This window comes from Leuciscus leuciscus (genome assembly GCF_965113295.1).
Source record: "Leuciscus leuciscus genome assembly, chromosome: 14".
Taxonomy (NCBI): Eukaryota; Metazoa; Chordata; class Actinopteri; order Cypriniformes; family Leuciscidae; genus Leuciscus; species Leuciscus leuciscus.
Window position 1 is genome coordinate 21963468 of NC_138738.1, and position 12165 is coordinate 21975632.

Genomic DNA, 12165 nt, shown 5'->3' on the forward strand with positions numbered 1-12165 from the left:
GTTTGCCCATGTTGCCTTGGCAATTAACAAACCGGACTGTTTTGGAAGTGATATGTCGCAGAACTTTTTAACCCTTGAGTCTCCTCTCAGACACAAGATTATGTTACTTGTCAACACTTAAGCATAGTTAAGATAACAAGCACACAGAGAGAAACACTGATCATGTGTTACATGTAGATAACACTCTGCCGTTGCTGTGGAATATAGCAGAGAAAGCTTGTTGTGCTAATGCAATTTGAACAAATCGTATATGTGCCTAAAGTGGACTATCGAAATAAAGTCTTACATATATTGTAACAAGGTTTGTTGATAAGGGAAGAAGGAGGTGGGAACTGGCGGAGTACGTTCCACATAAACATTTAATCCAAAAATAAACAAACAACAAAACCAAAGTAAAGCTGCAGCCCCCCATGGACGACTGCCGTATATAAGCATGAAACAACAGCATAAAATCCAGGCCTAGTCCTCTCTCATCCTTCACTGTCACTCCTCCTCTTATCATTCCCGAGCTCCTACCAGGGACTTTAGATGGCACGAGTGCTCGCTCCGTTCCCACGGCTCTTGCCCCTGCCCTGCTTAACACATACACCCATTGCCCTTCACGGGCCGGGGGACACCAATGGGACTGCACTCTAATCCATCCCAGCAGCCGCAACTGGGGATAAAGACAGATGAGGTGAGAGAAAAGGAGATGGAAGTATGAGGAAGGATAGAGGCGAGAGAGAGGAGAGAGCAAAATGGAAAAAATAATCTGTGTCCAGTTCCCAAAACGCATTGCCATCCACTCCTCCTCCAGCTGGGTGAACTCCTCTGTGATGCCTGCCAGTGTCGCTGGATACCCCTCGGTGGACTGCCCTCTGACTCCTCCAGCCCCTGGTGTATGGCGACGGCTCCTCCAGCTTCGGTCACCCGGCAGCACCTCCCCATCATGGTGGATGGCAACAGGCTCCGGCCTCAGGCAAACGGCAGCAACTCCTCCGTCCCCTCTCAGACGGCAGCCGCCCATCCACAACCTAGGTGGACGGCAGTGAGTTGATCCGTCCCACCGGCAAGTTACTCCAGCCCACCGCCTCGAGCATTCATTGCAGTGGTCTATGCTCTGCTCTATGGCATCGCAGATTTCCCACAACGGCGAGGGCTCTTTTTTTAGCGTTCCTCCTTCCTCCTGGGTTTCAGCACCAATGTAACAAAGGTTCAAGTTCAGGGAAGAAGGAGGCGGGAACCGGCGAACATTCAACGTAAAACTTTAATCACAAAATAAACAAAAAACAAAACGAAAGTAAAGCACCAGCCCCTCACAGATGACTGCTGCATATAAATATAATAAAACACAACATAAATGTCCCAGGCCTGGTCCTCTCTCCCATCCTTCACTATCGTCACTCCTCCTTTTATCCTTCCGGAGCACCTCCGTGGGACTCTAGCAGTGCAGTAGCACTCACACCACTGGCCTTGCACATATATAGGTACATATATAGGCAACACTTTATTTCAATAGTCCACTTTAGACATTTAACTAAATGCATAGTTCTGTCATGAAACTCTTGAAATACGCAGGCTGATATGTCCTTAACTCAAACTTGTTTGTTTTTTTCTTCTTAATCTCTATCAGCTTCAACATGATATCTTTGTTAACAACACAATGCACATTTGCTCAGCCATACTGGCTCAGGCACACATAGCTAGTTTAGGTCATTAGTTAAATAAATCTAAGGGCCCTATTTTAACGATCTGAAACGCAAGTGTCAAGCGCAAAGCGCCAGTAACTTTGTGGGAGGGTCTTGGGCGCTGTTGCTATTTTCCCGGCGGGATAAATGACTCTTGCGCCAGGTGCAAATCTAAAATGGGTTGGTCTGAAGTAGCTTCATTATTCATAGGTGTGGTTTGGGCGTAACGTGAAATAAACCAATCAGAGCGTCATCTCACATTCCCTTTAAGAGCAGACGCGCTTTTTCCATAGCGCATTGCTATTGTAATGGCGGATTTGCCAGGCGCGCGCCAGGAGCGGTTCACAGCCAAGGAGAGCAACGCTCTCGTCACGGCCGTGAAAGAGAGAAGTTACATTGAAATGGAGAAACCCACCCAAATTAACTTCGGATAAACAGGCGTATTTCTGTCAGGACCACTACCGTCAAATATGATTGACAATTAGCATACAGTTTGGATTGGCGGTATGGTTCCGTTCTGGGCGAGAACTCCCTGCGCATCCATGCAGCCTGGATAAGAGCAGGGAGAGCAGAAATAATCCCCCTTGGGGTAAACAGAACAGAACCAACATGAAAATTTGCAAATATATTTAATTCAAGATGTTAAAGTACAACATTATTCGATAATTATTCTGATTCAAGGGGAATCAGAATGTCAAATCCTGACAGGGCGAGAGGAGGAGCTGGGGATGGAGGAGGGTAATTAGCTCCTGAGAAACGCGATAGCTGCTGCTGTTAATACTGAAGGAGCTTATATATGTATATGGTGATAGGTGTCGTATTACCATAGGTAGATGTGGATCAGCTGAGGGTCAGCTGATGCGAGCTTGACTAACGTGACCTGCCAGAACTAACGCTATGCTTGATGATAATTTGGGTAAATGTGTAAGCTAGATGTATGCTTTTATAATAAATTATCTATCTATCTATCTATCTATCTATCTATCTATCTATCTATCTATCTATCTATCTATCTATCTATCGTAATAATGTATGATTTGCAAAAATGAAAACTGCTGCTTCTGTGTAGATGAGAGAATCAAAGTGTATGCGCGTTGTGCATGCGCTACATTGAATATGGCCAAGCATACGCCCTTAAAATAGCATATGAATAACATGCGCAACGCGCCACTGACATTAAACTATTTTTTCCTGGTTAGTGGCGCAATTGTTTTCTAAACCATCAAAATAGCATGAGGGAACGTTTGCGCCGGAACACGCCTCCTTTTTTGCGCTGAACCGCCCAGGGAGCGCAAGTTCATTCCCTAGTTTAGCGACGTGCTTCTGTGGAGGGAAAAGCGCGCTTCGCGCGGGTGCAAAATAGGAATGATACATGCGTCGGTGTACAAAGTCAATTGTGCTGGGTGCAAGATAGGGCCCTAAAGGTTGGCACCCAGGTACACATTGCTAAGACACTAGTTAAATAAATCTGGACTTCGCTAACCCAGATACACATAAGTCAAGCCAATAAATTTAAGGTATCTAGTCAGGTGACCAGGTACACACAGTCATAGTTCATAAGCTTTAAGCCATGATGCAAAAAAAAAAAAAAAAAAACTGGAACACCCAAACTGGAACACCCTATAAAATGGTAGATAGAGGTAATGTAAGGTAGTATAATGCATGCTATTTGTGCAGCAGCAGTATGTCTATATGTATTGGCAGTAGCAAGTCTCCATACTTGCTCTGCAGCAGCAACAGCAGAAATAATCAACAGCAGCAGTAACAACAGTAGCAGCAGCAGCATAGCATATCTATTCCACCAAGACCAAATACATTAACATTGTCATGTCCATTCTCATGATAAACTCTCTGAGAGTTTACAACTAAGAACAGAACAGAACTAAAATTAACTTTGCAACTGTATGTCAACTACAAGTCATTAGAGTATTAGTAAACTGCTAACTGCTAACACTTTATTGGTCCCCCAATAGACATTCAAACTATAAGTAACAGAGTAAGCATGCAAACTTATTCTGATAACACGAAACCTAACCTATCTAGTAATACTCTAATGAGAGTTGGTTGACATTTAGTTGCAAATTATTGAGAGTTAGTTGACATGTAATTGTAAAGTTACTTATAGTTAGTAGAATGTCTAAAGTGGACTATTGAAATAAAGTGTAGAGTACTTATTAAGTAATATACTTAGAATAACAAAGAATATACTTAAATGTGAACTGAATGTAATGTGTTCGGGCACTTCATTGCATGTTAATTGCAATTAAATGAAAATGTATTCAAGATAAAAATGATATTAAATGCATAACTTTAGAGTGCTTTTTGACCCACTTAAGTAGAGCTTAAATACATATTTTTATGTAATTTCATCATTACTTTTATTGTCTTTGAAATGTATTGACGATTATTTATGGTAAACTAAATTATACTTTAATGTAAGTTCTACTGAAACTTGTATATCATATATTTAATCGCAATGATACATTTGTAATGATAAAGTTGCTGTTCATTACATTTAAAATACAGTATACTAACATTAATATTTAAATTTAAATTGAATATTGAATAACACACGACAGTTACAGTTATAATCAAGTACTTTACATGTCATAACATGAGTGTACACGATTATAATAATGATTTAAAATGTGCTTTAAAGTAAATTTAACATTATTACATATTGTTCTTTTTAACGGTCTACTTAACTGTTAAGAAACAATGAATGTGAACTCTCTTTAAGGACACTTTAGTGCCCTTTTATTTAATTAATATAATATAATCTGCAAGTACAATTTTTAAGAAACATACTTTTAACATTTGAAGTACACCATAAGTGCACATTCAATACAGTTAAGCACACTTATTTTTCACAGCGGTGTGTAAGAACACACAGTAAGTGAATTTGCATGTATTTTTTCAGTCAATGACCTAGTTACAATGATACATATATGGTGCGTGTTCACAGGCAGCATCTGTGGACACATTTTGAATCACTTTGAAAGTAACTGCACACTCACTCATCCAGCAGTTTAATCACATGGTTGTGTAATTTCTACAGCCTTTAAAGTGAACATCCTGCGTTCAGTGACCTCCAAACCGGACCCTCAAGTAGTGGTCTTGTTCCATTAAAGTGGCATATGGGATGTCCTGAATGACTCATGACCTCACACGTGTACACAGACACACACATAAACCAACATTATATCAGTAATTATTACTCTGCTATTTTATAACAGAAAACTCAGTCTTACCTTTCAGAAACACTGGTGTTTAAGGGCTTTGAATAGCCGCAGCTTTGGCACAGAGATTCAGAGAAAGAGTAGCATAGAATTAGTTTCTCTCAGTACCACCACCCCTACAATAACACTGTAGTCACCTTAAATGCACAAGGGAGTTCAAGGTTGTTTGTGTGTATGAACAGTATGTGCATGCACAAAAGCAGTACTATAGTATAAGTAAAGTATTTTAAGTGTTTTTGTTTGTCAGACCTTATAAAACTCTTCGGAACCAGAGATGTGTCTGAAACCGCTCACTCGTTCACTCATTCACTAATCCCTATAGTGTATGGCATTTGAGTGCACTATATCTGCAAGGAGTGAACAGAATTAAGTGAGTGAATAGACCAATTTCGAGCCGACTTCACAGTTACGTCACTGCGTTAGCTGGTGGCAAAACAAAGGGAAAACTGGAGGCGGCCAATACAAACCAGCATAGATTCGGCTACATAATAAGGAGCTTAAATTATTATTATTGTTATTAAATGTCATCTTGTTGGTGCATGAATCGACGGAGTACAGGCTCCAATTTAAAATGTTCTCGCTAATGTTTTCTAAATGATTGTGATTATTTGTGAATCATCTATGATTGTATACATTGTTTTGATTGATTGTGACTAGACTTTTTGAAGAACCTGGTAAGAAAGGGTAATCAAATACATAGTTAAACAATGAATATGCTGTATCTGGAATTTTTATTTCTAGAAAATATTCACATCATTAAAATTGCACCGTAATGTCACTCTTTACCTTGTCGTCTTCTCTCTGGCCTTGGCGCTGGCAAGGCAGAACTGCGGATCGTAGGCTACCACACAAGTCTTGTACGTGACCATTTAGTACAGTTATAGGCATCTAAAGATTTATATGCCCTCAGTTTCTCTTTAAGCTCAGTTTCTTTATCAGGTAGGTGTAGAAGTCAGGCCACTCAACCAGAGGTGGCGTTAACGTTAATCCTGTCAGATCGTCCATCCATTACTGAGCGTGTACGGGTCAGCCAATCTGTGATGTCCGTTACATTTACATTTATTTACATTTAGTCATTTAGCAGACGCCTTTGTCCAAAGCGACTTACAAATTAGGACTAAATTCAGCGAGTCATCATAAAGAGGCAAAAGCAACAACAACGCAAGAAGTGCTCAAAATACGAAGTTCAGGTTTTATTCAGAGTAGCATAAGCCTGATAAGTGATGTTTCAAAGGGAAAGAAAACTTTTTTTTTCTTTTTTTTTTCTATAAGGTTAAGTGCTCACGGAAGAGATTGGTCTTCAGCTGTCTTTTGAATGTTGTCAGGGATTCTGCATTCCGGATGAGGGTGGGGAGAGCGTTCCACCAGCATGGAACTGTGAATGAGAATGTTCTGGAAAGTGATTTTGTGGCTTTCTGTGATGGAACCACGAGACGTCGCTCGTTGACCCATCGTAGGTGTCTGGTAGGGATGTAGACTCGTAGGAGTGAGTGAAAGTAGGAGGGAGCTGAGCCTGTGATAGTTCTGTAAGCAAGCGTCAGTGCCTTGAACGTGATGCGAGCAGCGAGATGTAGCCAGTGCAGAGAGATGAACAGAGGAGTGACGTGGGCCCTCTTGGGCTCGTTGAAGACAAGACGAGCTGCAGCATTCTGGATCATCTGTAGGGGTTTGGTTGCACATGCTGGAAGTCCAGCCAGAAGAGCATTGCAGTAGTCAAGCCTAGAGATGACCAGGGCCTGGACGATAAGTTGTGTTGCATGCTCAGTTAGGAAAGGCCTGATCTTCCTGATGTTGTGCAGTGCAAACCTGCATGATCGAGCTGTCTTTGAAATGTGATCTGTGAAGGTCAGCTGGTCATCAAACGTTACTCCAAGATTTCTGACCGATCTTGATGGGGTGATTAATGATGACTCTAGCTGGATGGTGAAGTCGTGCTGTAGAGATGGATTGGCAGGGAGGACGAGAAGCTCAGTCTTTGCCAGGTTGAGCTGCAGGTGATGTTCCTTCATCCATGTGGAGATGTCCGCCAGACAGCTTGAGACCCGTGCAGCTACTGTGGGATCATCTGGTTGAAAGGAGAGGAAGAGCTGCGTGTCATCAGCATAGCAGTGGTAGGAAAAACCGTGTGCCTGTATGATGTGTCCCAGTGATGTGGTGTAGATGGAGAAGAGGAGGGGACCAAGAACTGAACCCTGGGGAACACCTGTGGTCAGCTGATGTGCTCTGGATACCTCACCTCTCCATGCGACCTTGAAGGACCTACCTGTGAGATAGGACTCAAACCAGTGGAGTGAAGTTCCTGTGATGCCCAGTGATGAGAGGGTGGACATAAGGATCTGATGATTCACCGTGTCGAAGGCAGCAGACAGATCCAGGAGAATGAGGACTGAAGATTTGGAAGCAGCTTTTGCGATCCGTAGGGCTTCTGTGACTGACAGTAATGCAGTCTCAGTTGAATGTCCTTTCTTGAAGCCAGATTGGTTGACATCCAGCTGGTTGTTTAGAGACAAGAAGGATGTTAGTTGGTTGAAGAAAGCTCTTTCAAGTGTCTTCGCAATGAATGGTAGGAGAGAGATAGGTCTGTAATTCTCTACAAATGATGCGTTTAGCGTTGGTTTTTTGAGCAGTGGAGTAACCCGAGCCTGCTTGAATGCTGTAGGGAAGGTGCCAGTATGGAGGGATGAGTTGATGATGTGTGTGAGTGATGGTAGAAGTGTGGGAGAGATGGCTTGTAGAAGGTGTGAGGGGATGGGGTCAAGCGGGCAGGTGGTAGGGTGACTGGAGAGGAGAAGTGTAGATACTTCTTCCTCGGTTAGTGAAGAAAAGGAGGACAGAGGGGTATTGGCTGTGGAAGGGGTCGGTCTGGGTTCCTGTGTGTGTGGAGCTGAGAACTGACTGCCGTTAAAATTAACTTTTGCAAATAACAATCACGGTCCTGGACAGTGAGTGACCTTGCACATTAAGATAAAATTGGATAAAATAAAACCCTCAGGTGACCGTTATGATTACATTCGAAATGAATACGCAACCTACAGATGATTAACAAATATTTTTAAATCATCCACCAAATTATCATTGTTTAATGAGTTAACAACAATGCCACAAATTATTAAAACACCTGGCTGTTAGTAAAACACATTAAATTGAGTTAATGCCTTAATATATTTTAATAAAATTAATCTATATAATATTGTCTCTATATTGTAATATGATTTATTTGAGTAATGATTAATAGAAAAAGGTAGAAAAATCCCTAAAACTAGCACGAAATAAATATTAAAGCAGAAATAAGAAAGCTGTAAAGTAATCTCTGGTTTAAACTCGCTCGGTTCCGCACTTTCACGCACACTCAGTCCTCTCCGCATTGGATTGTGGGAAATAGTGCTTCAGCAGGTGTACATCGAATGTACACTCGAATTCAGAGAGGATCGGTATAAAGTAGTAAACGAATGTTTGGAATGATGTCGTTCACTCAGAATCCGGACACCACTACAAAATGGCCGACACCTGATATAGTGCACTATATAGTGGATAGGGAGCGGTTTCGGACACATGATGAGGTCACACAAAGCACCCAAGCATATAAATAGGGAGCTTGCAAGAGATGAAGAGATGAGCAGAAGGCGATCATGGCTGCTCGAGCTGTTGGGGGAAGAGACGCCGGCTGTGCTCTCCGATGGATATCCAGTGAGTGGAGCTGGCAGGTGAATAGATAATGTCACCTGTTACTCTTCTCTTATTTCGAGGAATAGGGGTTAAGCTAGGGCTTATGCTCCCCTTTTAATAGCATATATTAGCATATATTTATATATATATACATTTTTTAATTTTTTAAAGTAGAGCTATATGGATAAAGAGTTGTGGGTGAGTTGTGAAGTGACCCACTCCCGTCTCTGTGGACTTCTTCAGAATGGATGTTAAAGCAATGCTATGCTCCTTTTACATCTGTAAGGTAGAGCCTGACAGACACAGTCCCATGTCTGACAGACACAGCCCCACCTGTTTATTAGCAGGGGCTTTAATTGGGGTTTGTCTCTCGGGCAAGTATCTTCGTAAGAGTGACTAGATGGGTGAGCTTGTATATGTAAATGGTTTCCAGTCTCTCACTCTTTGTCCTCCCCAATTCTTGGCTAATGAAACATGGTTATGCTTTTTGGTGAATGGGCAGTAGAGCTGACAGATGAAACTAGGAAATAAAATGAAAACAACGTTTTATTTGTCACCTTCCCCAGTTTTTCGACTCCTTTGCGCCCACCCCCTGCCCCGCCATTCTCTCTGGCCGCCACTGCACTGACTTTGCAAGTCTATATCGCGTATGTATATATGCATCAGATATATCGCGAAAACAGTTTCAAAAGTCAAGACGCAAAGTTTTAAATTGCAAGTGCCTAATTGAGGTTGTACTGTGAATGTGAATGAAAGAATAAGTGCAACTATGTACAACAAGTTTGTGTCTGTTTGATTTCGAGGGAACTCACACTGCGTCGATGACGACACTTTGGGGAACGCCCCTTAGCGTAACGCGTTTGAAGTGTGAATGAAACTAATCCAATCCTATTGGCGCTGCGTGATGTGACGGAATACACGGAAGCTACAAAGGGACGCCGGCACACAACCAAGGGGGTAATCCAGCACCTGGAAAGCGTACCTTCTATGGGGGCATCCATTGGCTAACAAGCCATCACCTGCTGTTAGCATTCCAGTGACTCCCGTTCATTTTGGCGTCACTTTGACAGCGAATAATTTTACATTTTAAAGACTCCATTTGTTCATTGTTTATTTCTAAAGAAACAAGACAATGTATAAAAGGCTCCATTACCTTGTATCTTACACTATGGCCCCATAGAAGCCGTTTTTGTAAAAATAAGCTAACTATTGCGTCATAACCACGCGACTCTCTGCCGCACAGTAGAGAAATTACCGTATAGACAGGAGGAGAAGCTTGCAGGCAATCGGGGGGACGTGGAGGCATAAAGTCAGATAAAGTCAAGGGAGAAGCCCATAGAGAGTCATAAAGTTGTTCCTAGCTCATGGACAGCTCATACTCACACTCTCCGTGTCTGCAAGATTCGGAAGGGAATGATTCAGATTTCTCTTGGCACAGCTAGAAGACTTACAACTGTTAGACAGGTTGCTCACGTCACATCTACGTCGTCAAGCTCGAGTTTGAAGCTGCGCAGTACGCTCAGCCATCAGGAAGTGAGTGCTTCTAATTGACTTCACTTGTCTCTGTTGAAGTCTATGGGGTCACTGTGTCCATTTCTTTTACTGTCTATGCACACAACAGCATTAGCTTTCGCTCTTCAACAAGCGCTCTCTGTTGTGTGAATCGTCTATTTGGTGTTGTTTGTGAAATATATTTTATGAAATGGCAAGCGAGCAGTTTAAAAAGTGTGTGCATCCCTGCCCTTGTTTTATCACGGGTGGGAACACACATGACACACATGTGTGTGTACTGCTTGGGAGCGCAGCACGCCCAGGCAGCCCTTCAGGGGGCTGCCTGCGGCCACTGTGAAGCTCTATCTATCAGAGTGCTGCGCTCCCGCCTGGCTGTATTTGATGAAGCCGGCCAGGCTCGCGCTCCCCGCGGTTTGGGTCCCGTGTCCGCTCAGATCGTGGGGCTCGCAGAGAGAGTTAGCAGAGGTGATCGAGACTGCTTCGGCACTTTCTCTGTCCTCATCTGATAGCTCAGATCCCTTCACTCCCCGTGCGGAAGCCCGCCCCGCGGCTTCTTCCGCTCGGGTTGAGAACCCTTGAGAATCTTTTTAATTGTCATAATATTTAACAATATTACTGTTTTTTTTATTTTTTTTTATTATTTTTTTATCAAATAAATGCAGCCTTGGTGAGCAGAAGAGACTTATTTTAAAAACATAAAACATCTTACAGATTCAAAACTTTTGCAGCAGTGTAGTATGTGCAAAGTTTGTATTATTGCATCCCAAATCTTAGTATGTTGAACGTACAAGTAATGTGTCCCATATGGGTTTTTAATTCTGGTGAATTTTCCAAATGTGCTTCCTTACATGCTTTTTGCCAAATACTGCCCATAACCCTTTTGTTTTCACAATGTTCTCTGATCTTTTATGTAGGCAACATTTTTATTATTATAATTTTTCTTTAAATTATGGCCTGTTTTCTGTTGGCTCCTAATTGACACCATATTCCCTTCACTAAGCCCTTTTCTGAGGAGTAGGACAAATGAAAGCTGATGCTTCTTTAGTTCTATGAAGGAACTGGAAATATAAGTCTATCTATCTTAATGTAGGGTCTGCCCTAAAGCTGTCGTAAGCCTTGACACAGAGGCCTTGTTAGAAAGCCAAGAAAAATAAAGCTTCGGTGAAGGTTGGCTGCTTTAACATATGCTGGCCTGGTTCTGAATCTAATGATTGTGTGCTGCTCAAAAGAGAGACTGGGGAACTTCAGGTCATATGATTTCAAAAGTTGAACTTTTTACCATCTAGATCTGTTTAGTTATTTGTTAGTCAAACTATCTAATTGCCTGTTTATTTCTTTATCTTACATCTGCTTGGTGTCTAAGTATGGTGGGCTTCACAAATTAGCGTGGTCAAACTAATAGAGCTTTGAATTGGTTTAGGAGCAGTTGCTTCTGAAAACAGTAGATTTTAATGGATTTTTTTTGCCTGGAGTAAGAGCTTACAGGATATCCATGAACAACTACAGGCTGTCATACACATTGCTTTGGCATGGATTTCCTTTTTGCAGATCCTATTTTTTTCTTCTGATTTTTACTTTAATTCCAGGTGCGTGGGATGGACAAACTGAGTGCTCCCATAATCCCTGAAAAGCATTCTGGCTTTTCTTCAGAAACTGAAGCCAAAAGGAGCTCATGGGCTATGCTCGACCCAGCCAAACAGCTGTAGATACAGCATCAAATGTCACTCCATATAACTTTTAAAAGCATATTGTTTTAGTACACAAACAGTTGTCGGAGCAGGTTTCTGAAAGGCTGGTCAGTGGGTTGTGCATGACTTTTTTTTATTTGTTTTATTTGTTTTTTACAAGTTTTATTTGGAAGCTAACCTCAAGAAATTCAGGTAATAGTCAAATGTGAATATAATTGTGTAAATTGGTGTTACTTCAGGTAAGGGCACTTTTGAACCCATGGCCTTTTAAAAACTAAACTTCCTTAAAACACACTTTTCACACTCTCACTCATTTATTTAATTTGTTTACTAACAATGTTAACAATGCATCACATCTTAATGCTGTCTCTTTTTTAAACCCACATGACCAAA

The 12165-nt window shown here is 41.8% G+C and overlaps 2 protein-coding genes across 3 annotated transcripts in view; one reads left to right on the top strand and one right to left on the bottom strand.

Annotated features, from left to right (window-relative positions):
- Positions 1-12165, top strand: part of septin9b (septin 9b) — a 100649-nt gene that overhangs the window by 17458 nt on the left and 71026 nt on the right. The window lies entirely within an intron of this gene.
- On the bottom strand, positions 5961-7728 carry LOC309474420 (uncharacterized protein). Its single transcript, XM_082137000.1, has 2 exons — positions 7170-7728; positions 5961-6971 (listed from the first exon to the last, which is right to left on the bottom strand). Exons 1-2 carry the CDS (start codon positions 7234-7236, stop codon positions 6172-6174), a joined length of 867 nt encoding a protein of 288 aa, XP_081993126.1. The 5' UTR covers positions 7237-7728; the 3' UTR covers positions 5961-6171.